Source organism: Cadophora gregata (assembly GCF_030347475.1).
Source record: "Cadophora gregata isolate MNR1 chromosome Unknown scaffold_19, whole genome shotgun sequence".
In the NCBI taxonomy this organism is placed as follows: domain Eukaryota; kingdom Fungi; phylum Ascomycota; class Leotiomycetes; order Helotiales; family Ploettnerulaceae; genus Cadophora; species Cadophora gregata.
In genome coordinates this window covers 1,007,847-1,024,357 of record NW_026695942.1, presented here as the reverse complement: position 1 = coordinate 1,024,357, position 16,511 = coordinate 1,007,847, and the positions used below count along the sequence as shown (strand labels likewise).

The following is a 16,511-nucleotide window of genomic DNA, read 5'->3' as shown; positions in this document are numbered from 1 at the left end:
CCAAATAATGGCTGAGAAGATCATAAGTTTCAACAGTCTTTCCCGAGGACAGGATTTTGGGGGCCACTCCTACTCCCCCCAGATGACTGGTAGAATCCCGGGTGACTTGCCATCCCAGTAGAAGAACCAACACAACCTCCCCTTTGCGCCAACTGCCCAGCATGGCCTGTCTGCACCGATCTTTGCATTGACAAACCACGTATTGACTTGGGCTGCGATATCGTTCAGACCATCTCGTGAGGTAGCACCTTTCCCTTCGAATTGAAGCACAGGGTAGAGCTCACCGGTGGACTTCCCCTTGATGTCGTGCACAAGCCTGGTGATTAATATGTCTGCTCGTAGCTTCTTGCTGCCATCTGGGGCTTGCCCTTCCGGCCCGAGAAGGTATGCGTTGCCCTAGTCAACGGAAACAGATAAGTCATACGGAATTTGAAATTCAGATGTGAATGACGTACAAAGGTGCCAAAATCTTGAACGTGGAAATACTCGTTGAAAAGACCATTCCACACTCTGTTCGCATTTGCTTCTGAATCTAGGAAGGAGTCGTCATGAGCCATTATGAGCTTGAGGCTGACCGGATGAATGGCGTTGACAGCAGGGGGCCATTTTGGCATCGCCATATTCGAAACAGTAACTTTCCAAGAGCTATTTATGTCAACCTTCTCAATCTGATAGAGCTGAAATGATACAACCCCTCGAACTAAGCAGTTCTTCGAGGGAAATATGAGGTTGACGAAGATCCGCTGGTTCTCCGGGAGCCACTACCATGGAGGCACACTCTTTAAATCCCCCTTGCAGTTGTAGGAAGAGTAATGTAACCTACCTACGTAGTCAATCGTTCTCACCGTGCTTCTCCTCTCCTGGCCACTAGGCCAAGATATACCCGATAGAGCAGCGACGCGCTAATGTACATGGACAATTTGATGTTGACTTCAGCCGTGTGGCTTCAGCTGAAACCTTGTACGCACATGCAAAAGACAAGGGTCTTTCCAAGTTGTACTTGAATGGGTACTGCCCTGCCTCCATCGCTTAAGAGCAATTGACCTTTTTCGAAGCTTCCAAAATCCAGGCAGGAAGATAATCGGGAGGACGACAAATGTTAGACAAACGAAGAATTTTGGCAAGATAAATAGATTACCTAGGTGGAATAAGTAACATTTGAGGAGCTAAGGGCAAAATTAAGCTAGCAGGCAGCCTCGGGCCTTCGCTATCGATGTCGATATTAAGTGGCCGAGTAAGGCACGGCAGAACACCAAAGTCAAGGCACCAGAGGATGATTTTCACGACGCATAATTATAGAAATCGTATTCTGTCTTCGGAATCATTCTGAAGATAGCTGGTCACTCTTCCCTACCTTGGCTTTTTTATTCATATTTCATTAAAGTGCCGTGGTTTAAAACACGATAATGCCAAATCTACGTCTCGCTAAAATCGGCCTCTTAACATCGATATCGATACCTTAGCCTCGATACCTTACCTAAGGTACTTTGGTTGAGGTACTTTGGTTGAGGTACTTTGGGTGAGGTACACAAATGTCCTAAGTAGAAGGGCTGCATCTCTCTGCTCTGCTCTGCTCTGCTCTGCTCTTAAATGCTCTTGACTTCAGTCTTGCAGATATGGGACGTGTAGTGCATCCTGGTACACTACAGTAACTACCTACCGACCTAGCGTATCTACCCTCGCTACCCTACTTATACCCGAGCCACCTACCAGGTCGAGGTCGAGGTCGAGCCGGTCCAGTCTTTGGCGTACAGTATTGCAGGGATCTAAGCGATTTCGGCCTCAACCGTAAAATCCCAATTCCAATCCCAATCCCTATCCCAACTTCTTCTCTCCTCATCTCCTCTCCTCCTCCCCTCCTCCCCTCCTCCCTCATCTTCACCATCGTGGCTCCTGCGATCCACATACTTGATATCCGACCATAAGCCCCCCCTCAAGATATACATAGGTTCTGTGAGGCTGGTAGCACGCACTTCCATTGCTCCTCAGTCTCACTCACACCTGAATGCCATGGCAGAGCTTGAAGGGGACGACAAAATAGGGGGGTTGCGTCAGGGCCCCGACGACGCTCAGGCTATAGGTGCTGTCCAGGATGAGGTTGATATCGCCAGGATTGAAAAGGTCTACAGGTACTTGGAATGAAGCAAACACAAACAGGCCGGGGGACTCTTGCTAACCGAAGCCGCCAGGAAAATTGATCGCCGCATTATTCCAGGTACAATCTACTAATCCCATGGCACTTAGTACTCTCATTTTAACTGATCCAGCTTTCTGGACGCTCTACTTCCTTTGCTCGGCAATCCGTTCCAACATCGGCCTTGCTCAGACTATGAACACGGCTTCAGGCCACAATCTCATGCAACGCTTGAACCTGACTGCAAAGCAGACTTCCACAGCTCTAGCACTCTTCTACGTTGCCTATGTTGTTTTCAATCTCCCATCAAGCTTGGTTATGACCAGACTAAGTCCACGAGTTTGGATGGCTAGAATTGTTTTTGCTGTAGGGTTGATTGGAGCTTGTTTCGCTGCAGTAGGAGCTGCTTGGAGTCTTCTGTCAGCGTTCCCGAAATCCAATGCACTGAAACTTTCGCTAATAACCACCCAGTCTCCTCCGCTTCCTCTTGGGAGTCGTGATTGCAGGTCTTTGGCCAGGCATGTCATACTACCTTACTCTCTTCTATCCGCCATCTCGCACAGGTCAGCGAATCGGGTACTACTTCACGGCATCTCAAGTATCCGCTGCAGTAGTAGGTCTTGTCTCAGCTGGTTTCCAGAAGATGGACGGCTCAGGCGGTCTTGTTGGATTCCAATGGATGTTCCTCCTTTGGGGCCTTTGTGCCGTCATCTTAGGCGTCGTTCTTCTCTGGTGGTTGCCAGATAGGCCTCTTCCTCCAGGAGAGACTAGAGTTCGAAGCGGGTTCTTGAAATGGCTCCCAGCTGTACCTCCCATCCTCAAAGGCGAGGATGCAGAGATCCACTACAGGGACCTGACAAGGGTCTACCACCCAAGACCATGGAACCTTAAGGATCTCCTCCACGTCCTGATTGACTGGCGTCTCTGGCCTCTCGTGATCATGTATTTCGGTGTCGTGGGCGTAGGTTTTGGAGTCCAATTGTATGGAACAGTTATCATCTCAGGTATCAATCCTTCATTCTCCGGTATTACACTGAGTTTGCTCTTTGCTCCAATCTGGATTGTGAGTTGTCCTTACCTCAACCAAAGAGTTCTCCATTGACGTCCTACAGATGGATCTCATAGCCATTCTCTTGGTAACCCCCATCTCCGACCGCTTCCACCATCACCGTGCCCTGTTCTTCTCCCTCGCAGTGTGCGTCCAAATCACTGGCCTCTTAACCACCACCTTCGCACCTCGCTCTCAACCCTGGGCACGCTACGGCGGTCTCCTCATGGTCGGCTTCGGACTCGGCCCAACTGTTCCCATCTGCATGACCTGGAGCAACGAGATCTTTCAGCGCCGCCACGGCGAAGTTGGCGTCGCCGCTGCTGCAGCCCTCATTTCCGGGCTGGGAAATCTTGGGACGGTAGTCACTACGTACGCCCTGTACACGGGCTGGCCAGAGGATGCGAAACCAGGACCGCATCGGTACCGCAAGAGTAACTTGGTTATGATCGGGATTCTCTGCTTGAGTATTCTGAGCAGTGTGGTCATGACTGTAGGACTGAAAATTGCAGGAAATAAACCTAGCAAAAAGATTACTGGCTGCTCAGATACTGATGATGAGTTCCTGGATGGTGCCGCGAGAAGGGAGCACCACCAAAGGGGCTTTGGAAAGATGAGGTGGAATAAGAGCCACTAGGCTCTTACTGTCACCACTCGAGCTGGGGATCTTCAACAGATGAACTTAGCGCTGGAAGTCTGGGGACATTACGGTGATTGAGCTGTGCTGGGGTTAGTACATTAAAAGGGGCGAGAAGCTCAACCTTCGGATGTGGTTGTTGCGTTGTTGTATTGTTTCCTGGGTTGATTTGGTCCAGATTTTGTTTTCCTACCAGCGAAGATACCCATTTGCGTTTGAATATGCTATCATTCGGGTTTGGCCACGGCCACCTGACAGTGAAAATGCTTTGAACGCTATCACTGGGACGGCGTATAGGACAGAGACGGTACCGGCGACAATGTTTTGCGCTATCGCTTAGGACCATCTCGTGGGATTTGTTTTTTTGATTATTTTGTAGTTTGCAATTTGTTTGAGATGTAGGCATTGCCTTTGCCAACCACTCGCTAAGTAGGAATGAATCGCCTTCCGACAGGCCTTTGATCAAAGACTATCAGACAGCTGCTGCATTGTAGAGGTGTGAGATTGCAAACATGAGATTATACACGGTTCAGCTTTCTGCCTTGACGAAATCCTCGCAGCATGGCCTGCTTTCTTTGACTTAACCTCAGAAGCCATGTCGCCGATCAGTCCATCTCAGTACATAGAACATGCGAGCTGGAACCAGACCCATTCGATTCTCGACACCCTTCTTCATTTGTGTGATGTTTGGAAACTAGAAATGTTTTACCCAAAGACGAATGTCCTCGGGTGACGCATAGCCTAAATTCCATGCCCCGAACGCCATCCCAAATCGCTCTCACCGAAAGGGGTTGAACGCCTGACATAAGAGTACTCCCCATAATCCTACAAAACAATCTCAGAAGCTCGTACAGATAGAAGTGCGGTATTATATGCAAATAAGCCGCGCTGTGAAACCGATGCCAGCGACCTAAACGCCTGACGCCTGAAAGGAAAATATGCAACTCAATATTCAATGTCCATAGAAGCACCAATCTCCTCGCTCACTCCTCGTACTGGACCTTTGAAGTCCTGCTCATCTGATTCGTCGTCAGCATCGGCCTCGTCGTCATAGTCGTCGCAGAAATCGTCTCCATCAAAGAGGACGTCGTTATCATCCGCATCGACTTCATCCTCGTTAGCCCACATTGTTACATCTCCATCCTCTTCTAAGTCTTCCTCGTTAGTGACGTTAGCAGCTTGGTCCCCAAGCCAATACTTCGCTCGCTTGTTCGCTCCCGAATCATATCCGCTGGCACTTCTTTTGGGTATGCTGCTACGTTGTCGAGGGCTGTGGGTCATTACTGGCACACCGCGAACATAAAGGTACGCTACTCGCTTCTTCTCTTTATTGAAGAAGAAATAGTTCAGACTCCAGATGGAAGCTTCCTCACCATCAAATGGCTCATCAGGTGGGGCCCAGCAGTAGACTGTACACTCTTTGAGGTTCATCTCCTTGTCGACCAATGACCACATCTGCGGGCCCCATGCCTGGCTTGTTGGCGATGGCGATGAGGCTGTTGTGTAGCTAATCTGTGACGGGACTTGGAGTGTCATCATACCTGAACTTGGCCTCAAGTTGTAGAGGGTAGAGTCGATCGTGTTGATGACAGCTTTCAGGCTTCGTTCCCTTCGAAAGTCCGCAGGTCTGAGGATGTGTGAGAAATCATAATCCGGGTGGCTCGCATTGAGCGTTGCAATGAGGTATGCAAAAGTACGGCGGCTAGAAACCTGGCTCAACGGGCCAAAAGGGCTAGAACGAGAGAGGTTGAGGGGCGATGGACCAGAGCCCTCGGGTGAGACCGAAGCCGACAATCGGAGGAGGGATTCGTATTGCGATTCCAACGACTTATCAATGTTGCGGTAGAGCTTCTTGTCTGAGCCGGCAGCTTTCGTAGTGTACAGATCGCAACCGCCAATGACGTGGCAATCGGGCGTGTCGAAATTCAACGCGCTTGTCACATCGTCGAAGTCGCGAAGGGGAAGGAACTTCATCTTTGCGTTTGACGGGGCCAGAAACTAGATTTGTTCTTATCAACGCGGATCTGGATGATGTGGGTGTTTGGGGATTGATGTGCGGAATTGAAGGAGGTAGAAGCGTGTGGCAACGGAGCCCGAGTGTTCTGTAGGAGAAGACGACCTTGCGGAGGACTCTGCAGACTCGGAGAACTGACAACCAGGAACTTGATCCCTCAGGTATCGCGATATGGACAGAACCTATCTGGCAGAGAGGTTTACTGCAGAGGCAGCAACGGAATTGTAGAGTTGATGATTTGGTTGACCTGCTGAGGCTGAGAAGCAGTGATGGACCCTTCCTCGCGCTGGCTGCGGAGGGCGAATCTATGTGATCTCGAGCTAGACTTGCGTCTAGCAGGTAGAAGGCATTGCGAGAGTTGGGAAATGTTTGGTTTGTGTTGCGGTGCTGGATGGCGTTGAGTTGAGGACGAGTTGTATTGTGTAGTTGTGTTGTGTTGTGCGGAAGGGAGTGAGGTGAGATCAGGTCATGGATGGACGTGGACGTGAGTCGGAGAAGTGGAGATGGGTGGGCCGTGGAGGCGATTGCGACTTCCCAGGTTGGCTTGGCCCGGGGAGCAACTGGAGCAGCAGCAGGCAGGTTTCCGCTAGTCCAGGAAAGGTTAGAAGGGCTTCCCCCACTATCGCTCCCTAACCAATTATGGGGCTGGAACTATCACGATGGAAAGAGCTCAGCAGTTGTTGGATGTTTTTGTTTTGGTTTGCTTTGTTTCGGACTGGAAACAGGACGGGCAGGGCAGGGCAGGGCAGGGCAGATTGATCGATTGCAGAAGGATGGAGGAGGTGTCTATAGGACGAAGTCAGCAGCAGCAGTTGCTTGCCTTGCCTTGCCTTGCCACATGTCCAAATCTGAAATGCCGAATGGTGCAGCTGCTGCTTTGTCTGAAACCTGGTTTTCGAAGTCTTTGTTCGTCAGCAACTGCGTGAGAAATGGCATGTGATGGAAGGGGGAATGTCTAGCGTTCAGCCAGACACACTTCTACTATTGCGTATAAATCCAGTGGGATATTGACAGGCCAGGGTCCCTTTGAAGTGAACCGGGTCTCCCTGTAGGTAGCACAAACATGAAATGGCGATACTTCCTGAACGTGAATGTACTAGATGGGAATCGGTCCTGGGGAAATGAGAACACGTCGAGTTGCCCGGGTCCGAGCAACCTAGGAGAGAGCTTGGGGAATAGTGAAAAGACGGCAGTAACAATTCCAGGCACGTAGGGCGAGCTGAGGGCAAAGCAGGCCATTAGCGAGTCGCAGTAAACTAAAGCGTTATCCATAGAAGTGCCCCCAAGGCCGTACTTATCACAAATCCACTCAGTCATTCTTGTAGTGGAACGAGAACCCAACGCCAAATACCTCCATGCATTCAGCAGCCTCAGTCTATCCTGACACCAAGTACAAAGCATCGCTATGCCAAAGGGGATACTGTTCTTCTCTCCTAGTTCGGAGAAGCAATCAACAGTCCGAAGACCAGGAAAATATCGAATCAAATGATGCCAAGCTCTTTCAGATTGTCCGCAACTCCTTCTTCATCCTAAGTCAAGCGGATTCTTGTTAGCATGAAGAATATATTGCAGAAGATGTATTCGTGTTGTTCATTCTCAAGCGCCAGACTCCAGCCACCAGTAGCATAGTTTTGTATACATGCATAAAGACCGCACTTCACATGATCTTCGTGACCTCTTCGTCGACCTGATACAGAGGAGAGATGTGTCAGTGTTTGAGAGAATGTGGGATAATTGGAACGCGTCCAGGGCAAGTGTAAATCATAATCCAAGCAATGCTCGACTCACCTCCGTGTCCTCTATTGAGTCTTGAGCTGAGATAACTCGCAAAACATTCTTCTTGCTGCTCTCCTGCATTTCCCCTGCTAATAACAGCTCGTCTAGAATGAAGTATGCTTTTTGGAAGTTGAAGATCTGGCTAACATTAGGACCCGCTTGTGCTTTCCGGGGATTGATACATACGATATCCAACTAGGTAGATGTCAGTATGCAGACGCCGATGATAGTAATAAGACTTACCTCGCAGACATTGCCATAGTATTTGTCCATCTGCTCGACGTACCTATGTACGATTTCGAGAGTGATCAGTTCGTTATCGGTTGAATTGCACCCGGCAATGAAAAATAGAGAGGCGTAACGGCGGTAGACTATCTTCGAATCTGCAGAACAGTTCAGCCCGCACTCTTAATGGCCGCCGCTGGAAGATGGCTGACCCTTGTATTCCAGAAAATTGCACATCCTCGTCCGCCGTGCCAGCACGAGCTGGGAAACATCTTTAATGATCTTGGCCTTCTCCTTGGGTGAGAGTGTCGTGAACCACTTCGCAAGCCTCTATTGACCGCTTAGCTTGGAGGGGTTGGATGTCTTGTGGAGGGTACGTACGACTTTGCCCTGCCGCGAAAGCAGAATCAGGTAGCTGTAGCATGTTAGCAGAGGTTGAACATAGCGGCAGCGCAGACTTACTTGATAGGCATCTTTGCAGATGGAAATGGGCCTCTGCAGAAGTTTTGTTTGACAGAAGGGTTCTGCGTGAGGATGGCAGGATAGTCATGGTAATCCATGCAAGGATGGCAATGCTTTGCATATGGCTTGGCAAGCGTGCAGGGGTGTATTTTGGAGCGAGGAGTTGATTCCGCGTCCAGTCCCCGATAGCCCTCGCCGAAGAAAAAGCGCCTTAGTAATGATGAGTTCTAATTATTTTCGACTGGATGGATGGATACACATTGAGCACCCACTTCTTTGCCTGTATATTATCCTCCTTGTCCTGTCTATACTCTCTTTCGCGACTTGTACTAGACTGGTTTGGTCCTCACTGTGCCTCTTATCCCGTAGATAAGACGTCAATTGCATCCCGCTTTGCAAATATACCCCCACCACTCAATCCCCGATTACAATATTCCTCCCGACCGACCACTACTCCTCGACGGCTTTCGGAATTTCCACTTTGTTGCCCATCTGCTCCTGGCTGTCAGCCTTGCTTCGAAAAGAAATCCCACCATGACGCGACTGATACTTTCCACCTCGTACGTTGATCCAATTCGCTCCTGAAAAAGTATGCGCCTCCTGCTAACTAGTGTGACGAATCAGCAATATCATGACCGGAGGCCCTTCGATCATAAGGAAGCCTGGCGCAGATCGGTCAAACCTTGAGCTGACAAATTCCCTCCGAAGCAACTTTCTTGCTGCCCAGCAAGACTATTCTCCTCCCTTATCCGCGACGAATGGCAGCGGCAGTCCTAGAAGCAGTTCTGATGAAGACCTCCCTTCTCGCCGACCGCAGTCCTCAATATGGACTACACGAGATGGCTCTGACTACTATGTTCCAACAATAGACTGGTCTCTTTCAGGCCTCTGTGAAGAGAGGAGTCAGTATGATATCACAGTCAAACTGTTCTACTTGCACGGCGCACATGTCAAGGATCGGGCAAGGCACACCAAGGATGCCATAAGTCTGGTATTGAAGGAACTGGGAGTGGAGTCTATCGATTTGCTCATTGTATCTTTTCCTGGAATGTCGTTTGACGGAGACTGTGAATGGGAAGCCGACAAAAAGAACTCGGCGCAAGGCAACGATGAAGAAGAAATAGCATCTTGGCCAGCAATCGAGGAACTTTACAACCAAGGAATTGTCAAGAGGTTAGGCCTATCGGAATTTGGTAGTGAGAAGCTAGCTAGATTCCTTGCGCGCGTACAGGTACGCCCACAGGTGGATCAGGTCAACATCAAAGATTGCTGCAACGTCCCTCCACCTCTCCTGAAGTTGGCCAAGATGGAGCAGATCGAACTTCTTACGCACAATGACTGCACGGATATATTGCCCAGTGGAACGTTGAGAGAACTGCTGGGCCAAGGAATTAGAGGAGCTGGCGTGCTGTCTGAATCCAAGAGAGGCATGGACGGGATGAGAGGAGACCTTAACCCAGAGTGGGTTGTCAAATACACAGCTGTTGTTCGCGACAGAGGCGTTATCGAGAACAAGGGGTACTTTGCAGTTGCAGAGTTGAACGAATGATTTGTGATTGCTAATTCATGGAGACGCTTGCATATGGGATTTGGTAGCGCTGGGGGTTTGGCGTTCAGGATTTTGTTTGTTATGGTGTCATATTTGTCTGGATCATACAGACCTGTGGTCCCTGCCCTGGTATCTCCTTGCTAAACTAGATGATTGGTTTAGCATTCCCAATTGAGCAATCAGCCGATCATGCTCCTCTTCCTTCCTCTCATCCTGACCTCCTCCAGTTTCTTAAGGACGACATTACCACCTTTGAAGCTCTTCCCATACGCACTTAGAAACTCCTTGAACAAGCTCTCTGCCTTTGGATGTGTACTCCCAAAAGCTCTTTCCAGCACGTACAAATCTACAGCTCGGTCCTCGTCCTGAGTGCTTTGACTTGCCAGGCCAAAATCTATCAGCACAATCTCACCGTCCAGCACCTTATTCTCGACCGTGTCTCCATTTACAGCCTCCTTGGCTCTCGGCCTGAGCATCAAATTACTTGTCGTCAAATCCCCATGCACAACTCCCACTGCATGCATTCTGCCCACAGCATCTCCCACCCTTCCCATCAACCCTACCAACTCCTCATCATCAACACCCTCTTGCACGCCAGCATCCTTCCTCCGCTTCAGCCATTCATTCAGTCGTATTCTAACCACCTCTCCCTCAATCCACTCTATCATCAGCCATCCCTTCAATTCATCCAGCGCATATACCGCAGGAACCGGCACACCCTCTTTCCTACATTTGACCAGCACTCTGGCCTCGGACAGGATACGATGTTTCGTTAAGCGTTGATCGAGAATGGGATGCCGGTAGGGTTTTGAAGGTCGGTATTTGAGCGCGCAGGGCAGATCGGTGACGAGGTAGGTGCTGCGGAAGAGGAGAGCTTCTGCGCCTTGTGTGATGAGTTGGGGAGGGGTCGAGGAGGGGTAGAGAAAGGTCGCAGGCAGTGAGGGTCGGTCGGAGATAGGAAGATCTAAAGATGGCGTGCCTTGGACTTGGACTTGGACTGCCATCTTGCTGAGTATTGGCCTGCACGTAGGCTGTACTGCGTTGAGTCTGCAAGTTCGTGTTGTGGAGGTGGTCTGCGCGATGTTGGACCCTTGACAAGGCCGCAGAAATTTGGAGGGGTTCCTGTGTTTGGCCTGTCAGCCTTGGAGGGGTGCGGGTGCGCGGTGCGGGTGTGCCTTGACAAGTCAGAGCGACAGTCTTCATTTCAGACTTCACATATAGTATCCTATCGTACCAACAAGCCATGGACCGCTCAACAGCCACTTCACCTCTTGCTGATTTGTTGTTTGCTCGAGAATATATACCGCGAATATCCTCAGGATACGCCCAGAATGCCTCCCGCCACGCGCTTTTATTGGCCGCATGTGACTCTCCTGCAAGTGCAAGGATCGAGACAAGCTCAATTGGCCACGAAATACGGATACTCATACTGTTCGCCCACACCGACATCGACTCCAACCACAGAAGGTTGCACCCGTCTATCTGTCTGCCCGTCTCGCCCGTACCGGACAATACTCGTACAGCCTACAGGAAACACGTCCAGTCCGGTGCAGTACATACATGAAGTCATCTTGCCTTCCCTTCCCTCTCCCTCGTCCGACTCTCCGAACCACCGTCTTGACAGCATGCCCCGATAGCGTCAACTCTCCACTTCCCACTCTACTTCCTCTTCTCCAATGGCAGACACAGCTGATCTGCCCTTATTGACTATCCTCCTCCTCCTGACCGCTTGTCTAGTGAGCGTTTTCGTGCTGGCGACTTTCGGAACTACATACATCACTGCGTACCTCGCCGCCCCCAATGAAATCACCACCTTCGTAGACGCCGTCGACTTCTCCATCCAGGAGAACGAGTCATACGATCGCGATGTCGCCAAGGTGCAGCGGTTAGAGGACAAGCTGAGGATGGGGAAGTTGTTGAGGGAGATACAGAAATGTGGTGATGATTTGAGGGAGGATCTGAATGGGCTGCTGATCGATGAAGGGGGAACGAGGTTACGATCGAGTACGCGATTGCTATGGGCGACCAAGAGGAAGAGGTTGGAGGAGCAAGTCAGGAGATTGGACCTCTTGCGGATGCGCTTCCTGGTGGTGTACATGGGCTTGGTAGCTGCAAAAGGAACATCGGAGCAGACCCATACAAGAGATCCAGAGAAGCATTTCACACCCAAGATGACAGTACGGCCTGCATTGCCACATGCATTAACCGAAGGAATCACCAGGAAACCCCCGCTCCGAAGACTCACAACGCAGGCTATGGGTCATAATGATCATGTCGGGAGTCCTCAAAAGCAAGGATGGATGGGAGTTGTCGCGGAATTGCAGAACTCACCTCTCATGCATAAGCGGCATGCTTCCATTGAAAGGAATATGGCCAGTCCTGGATGAAGGCGCACTGTTGGACCACGTCTCTTCTGATTTCTTTGGATGACATGCCTAATCTCTACCCAGCAAAATTGGAGCCAGACAGGAGGGATCATATATGGCTTTGTAAAGCTGATACCGGTCATTCAACATCACGCCACGGGTCTTGCTTCTCAATTCATCCTCCTATTATCCTCCACCAAATATTCTACCCTAATCACCACACAACCTTCTTATCCTCACCCAGTTCACGATTATCAACGACGACCATGTTTTGACGCCACTCTACGAGACCACATTCGAGACCCCTTCACGAGTCCATATTTACCGCTCACGCCCATCTACGAATAACGTCTCATTATGACCTTCATCTCACGACCGCACTTTACAATATTACAGCATAGCATTCGAGGGAGCACGGTTGGCAGCCACTATAGAGGTCCCATATTGTCAACCCATCAACATCAGACGAGCTCTAGACGTTGTATGCGACTAGGAAGTATTTGTATGCTGGATTTGGCGTGGCGTGGCGTTCGCATTTGCAGGAAGTCACTATTTGCTTGCTTGATTGCTTACTTCTTCGCTTCAAGATACCCCCTGTTTTAGATTAGCTACCATTTTCTGCTATATGCATGCATTTTCAAAAAACACATCGATCCTCAATAAACCTTTAAATTTAACCTTTAAATTGATATTGGGAACGGAGCTGGGAAGTGGGGTGCTTTGATGCTAGCTCGATAGCGAAATCCGCTTTTGATTTACTGTCGCCGCCACGCCAACAGGATCATCTAAACCAGTTCTGTGAAGACGTCCTAAAGCCTCAAGTTCATCACATGCCATTGTGATAAATGCCTAGGTCCCATCTGATCAGTCTCATATTCGCGCTCGCTGAATTAAGCAGCCCCTCCGTTCAACCAAATAAATAAGCGTGAGGTGTTGAATTTTTGTTGGTGTTATTTGTTATTGTTTTAGTATCCCGTGTGCTAAGCGAGGAACGCCTGACGCATCACTATCCTTTCGAAGCTCCCGAATGACATTTTCATACCTTCGGAATGTTCGATCTACTTAGTCATCCTCGAAATCTCCTTTAGACCCACCTGAACATCCGCAACAACCTGTCACTCACCACCACCGTCCCGCAAACTCTATATAATCCTCCTCCCCCGCCACTGCAAGCGCCTCACTCCGCTGCGCCAATGACCTCGCATTCTCGAAGCCCGGTGGACTCCACGCATGATCATCTTGTACACCTTGAACCTCCTGCCCTACGTCTCCATCATTCCTACCCGACAAAATCGAAATAGTGGTGCATTCCTTGCGATCGACGCTATATCCCCAGCTGGCATAGAGACCGGCAACGAAGTGGGTGCTAGGTGGCGGTTCGAAGATGGTGTGAGCGTTCTTTTGGTTAGTGCCGAAGAAACAAATGCGGTTTCTGGAGGTGGTGAGCTGTTCATGTGTGAGTATCGTCATGCCTTTTCCCTCCGCTTCATACTAGAGAAGGGAAAGAGCTGCTACATACCTTAACAGCCATTGGCAGGTGATTCATGCCAACTTCCACCTTCTTCACCACCTCTCCTCCCCTTCCATCAATACTAAAAACTTTCCTTTCTCTCTCAATCCCATCTCTTGGCCCAATTGATCTTTCACTCCCATCCGCAAATTGCACAGCAAACGATCTCAATTTCGCATCGGATGAAATGCCCGTTATGCTTGCGAGTTCAGATGGTGTGGTACCGAAGAGGAGGAAAGACATGGGTATTGTGTCAAAAGATCTTTCGGGTGTCCAGTACCCAGTCTTGTAGGTTGATACTTGGAGGTTTGGGGGTGGAATATCCCTTTTCCAGAGGTGGCGTTGGAGGGTTGCAGGGTTCAGCACAGCCGGTGACAAAGCTGTGGTAAATTAGTAGATATACACTCGAGGCGTAAATATGAGCTGTTCAGGCAAACTCACTGATTTCTCTTGGACATTCAAGGAGGCCGAAACGTTGGATAACGCCGTTCTGGGTAAATATTTAGTTACTTGATTACAAAACTTTGGTGCATGAGAAGTTGACTTACGACGAGCTCACCAACCAGCCCAGTAAGAACCCTACCTTCGCTCACCTTAACAAGGCGTTTGTCCCCTTCATGGGATCCAACTTGAATCTCACTCCCGTCATGGAATAGGACCTATCATACCATCAAAAAATTACACGTGTAATCACAATGGAGCCATGCACTTACCTTGACACCAGTAACACCCACCCTAGCACCCTTTCCCAGCTCCCCCGCCCCACTCACATTCAAGACAAAGCCATCAACCATCACCGTCTCTCGCACAATAATACTCACTTCCTCACCCCTTCTCACCCCAAATATCCTCCCCCCAATCCTCTCCACTCCACATAATCTCCCCTGTCTCTCTTGCTCACCATTTTCGACCCCCTCAAAATAGAACTTCAGCTCCCACTCTTTCTGCAAATCAAGCCACTTCTCCAGCAAATACACGCTCAAAGGTTTCGCATCCAAACTCACAGGCGCTGACACAATCGGCATGGCCACACTCATACTCCCATTAACAATCTCCTCATCTACCTCTGCAGCATCCTGCTCCCCTTTATTCCCCCTAATGTCTTTCTCATACAACTCAGCAAGCTGCAGACAAGCCTTCCAAACCCTCCTCCTGTTCGCCAGTCCCAAAACGAGAGTTGCGTCTCGCTCACCAAGCAGTTGATGAACATTACCTTGCTCATCTACCTGGGAATCTCCTAATTCGGGCGTCGTAGCGAAACACTGCCGTCTCATCTCCCGATACCACGCGAATCCATTGCCAGGGGGGCTTGACATGACAGGTAGGTCCCAGAGGAACGGCATATCTAGCAGGAGTTTGCGTTTCCAGAATGATGATATGGAGGGGAGGTGGAAGGGGAGGAGGCCTGACAGTGTAAAGTCCTGGAGGGAATTGTATGGGAGATGGAGGAGGATCTCGCAGATTATTTCTTTGGCAAGAGTGGTAAACCGGTTGCATGCTTGTAAAGCTGCCCGGGCTGGGGATACGAGCTCTTCTGTAGTGGGTGCGGAATTATTGCTTTTGTTTTGATCCTGAATGGCTGAGAGGAATGATGTAATCTGGGGACGTGTGAGAGGATTCGAAACCCATGCCTATTCCTCAGCATCAATATCCATCTGACCTCAAACAACAAGGTGTGGGGATAGACACACCTCATTCCCAGGCTGACAAGCCCAGTACTGCTCAGTTGCCGAGTCTGCCAACTCACCATAATCCAAGCTAAGAGCATTGTGATACTCCTCGGTCAACTTGCTCATCGTAGCATAAAGCACATCTTTATTCAGTACAGACAGGTCTGGCTCGACTCCACACTTGCCGTGCATTTGAAATGTCACTACTTGAGAGAAGAGCTTGAGGCAGTCTGTGTGAAACGGGAAACACATTGGCTCATCAGGGTCATAGGTTGAGTATCTTTTGAAGCTCAGTCCGAGTCCATACCTAGCTAGAGATGGATATTACTTACGCAGTGAGTGTTATCTTTGGTGGAGATCCTTGATCAGTTGATGGTGGTATATTCGCATCATCGCCAATTTCGCAGTCGAAGGATCCCTTCCCACTAAGTCAGCTTGATGACATGGATAAAGAAATTTACTGAAAGACATTAATCTCCCGGGATCACCTACATAGTTCGAACTCGACGCAGGTCCCGTAATGTAGCACCTGAGCATGGCTTAGTACTAACAACACTCCGACCTCGTGGCCCTGATCGAAAGAAATACCCACTTGCTAACACCAGGAGCATTTGGATTGAACCCCAGAAGCATCAACTTCTCCAACCAAGCCATATCTGTTCCAATTAGCACTGCCCATAGATCGGAGTGTATAATAGAAGACAATACAAGGCAGAGTGAAAAGCGGAAAGCATGAACGTACCTTCTACACTTATAATCTCCGGATCAAATGCATCCCTAGGCCATTTTCCCTCATCAGCTAATGCTCTCTCCCCCTAACAGTAAATGTGTGCTTCTGGAACTCGGAATATCAAAGAAGAAGAAAGACACCTCAGAGGAGACAGCCGCAGAGACGAGAAGACACATACCCTCGTTGCCCAAACTCCTCATTGAATGGATCAAAACAATGAAACGGCGCAGCGCAGAGCGCACAGTAGCAATCCCAATCTCCCATCTTACGTTCTCGTTACTCCACCGCCAGCTCCCTATTAAATGCCGTGGAATATGGTGCTTTCTGAATCTATCACGAGGCCGCAGGGCTTCGACGGGAATTTCCAATTGACAATAAATGAACAACAAG

At 49.5% G+C, this 16,511-nt stretch overlaps 8 protein-coding genes across 8 annotated transcripts; 3 read left to right on the top strand and 5 right to left on the bottom strand.

Moving 5' to 3' along the window:
* Nucleotides 1-69: 69 nt before the first annotated feature.
* Nucleotides 70-620, bottom strand: ONS95_007358 (uncharacterized protein; the record flags this gene model as incomplete). The annotated part of the gene is made up of 2 exons (XM_058500863.1): nt 70-396; nt 456-620. 2 exons carry the CDS (start codon nt 618-620, stop codon nt 70-72), a joined length of 492 nt encoding a protein of 163 aa, XP_058349680.1.
* Nucleotides 621-2,010: 1,390 nt separating this feature from the next.
* Nucleotides 2,011-3,819, top strand: ONS95_007357 (uncharacterized protein; the record flags this gene model as incomplete). Its single annotated transcript, XM_058500862.1, has 5 exons — nt 2,011-2,129; nt 2,190-2,215; nt 2,268-2,553; nt 2,606-3,197; nt 3,247-3,819. The coding sequence occupies 5 exons, from the start codon at nt 2,011-2,013 to the stop codon at nt 3,817-3,819; spliced, it is 1,596 nt and encodes a 531-aa protein (XP_058349679.1).
* A 945-nt stretch (nt 3,820-4,764) lies between these two features.
* Nucleotides 4,765-5,793, bottom strand: MAF1 (RNA polymerase III-inhibiting protein maf1; the record flags this gene model as incomplete). Its single annotated transcript, XM_058500861.1, has 1 exon — nt 4,765-5,793. One exon carries the CDS (start codon nt 5,791-5,793, stop codon nt 4,765-4,767), a length of 1,029 nt encoding a protein of 342 aa, XP_058349678.1.
* A 1,697-nt stretch (nt 5,794-7,490) lies between these two features.
* Nucleotides 7,491-8,307, bottom strand: VAS2 (AP-1 adaptor complex sigma subunit Aps1; the record flags this gene model as incomplete). Its single annotated transcript, XM_058500860.1, has 7 exons — nt 7,491-7,520; nt 7,622-7,747; nt 7,796-7,804; nt 7,853-7,992; nt 8,047-8,164; nt 8,216-8,249; nt 8,297-8,307. 7 exons carry the CDS (start codon nt 8,305-8,307, stop codon nt 7,491-7,493), a joined length of 468 nt encoding a protein of 155 aa, XP_058349677.1.
* A 523-nt stretch (nt 8,308-8,830) lies between these two features.
* ONS95_007354 (uncharacterized protein) lies at nt 8,831-9,845 on the top strand (the record flags this gene model as incomplete). Its single annotated transcript, XM_058500859.1, has 2 exons — nt 8,831-8,856; nt 8,921-9,845. The coding sequence occupies 2 exons, from the start codon at nt 8,831-8,833 to the stop codon at nt 9,843-9,845; spliced, it is 951 nt and encodes a 316-aa protein (XP_058349676.1).
* A 179-nt stretch (nt 9,846-10,024) lies between these two features.
* BUD32 (serine/threonine-protein kinase bud32) lies at nt 10,025-10,849 on the bottom strand (the record flags this gene model as incomplete). Its single annotated transcript, XM_058500858.1, has 1 exon — nt 10,025-10,849. The coding sequence occupies one exon, from the start codon at nt 10,847-10,849 to the stop codon at nt 10,025-10,027; it is 825 nt and encodes a 274-aa protein (XP_058349675.1).
* Nucleotides 10,850-11,521: 672 nt separating this feature from the next.
* ONS95_007352 (uncharacterized protein) lies at nt 11,522-12,232 on the top strand (the record flags this gene model as incomplete). Its single annotated transcript, XM_058500857.1, has 1 exon — nt 11,522-12,232. One exon carries the CDS (start codon nt 11,522-11,524, stop codon nt 12,230-12,232), a length of 711 nt encoding a protein of 236 aa, XP_058349674.1.
* A 1,098-nt stretch (nt 12,233-13,330) lies between these two features.
* On the bottom strand, nt 13,331-16,385 carry ONS95_007351 (uncharacterized protein; the record flags this gene model as incomplete). Its single annotated transcript, XM_058500856.1, has 11 exons — nt 13,331-13,657; nt 13,731-14,101; nt 14,163-14,211; nt 14,270-14,380; nt 14,435-15,352; nt 15,413-15,671; nt 15,724-15,809; nt 15,884-15,920; nt 15,984-16,047; nt 16,134-16,168; nt 16,300-16,385. 11 exons carry the CDS (start codon nt 16,383-16,385, stop codon nt 13,331-13,333), a joined length of 2,343 nt encoding a protein of 780 aa, XP_058349673.1.
* Nucleotides 16,386-16,511: the final 126 nt, after the last annotated feature.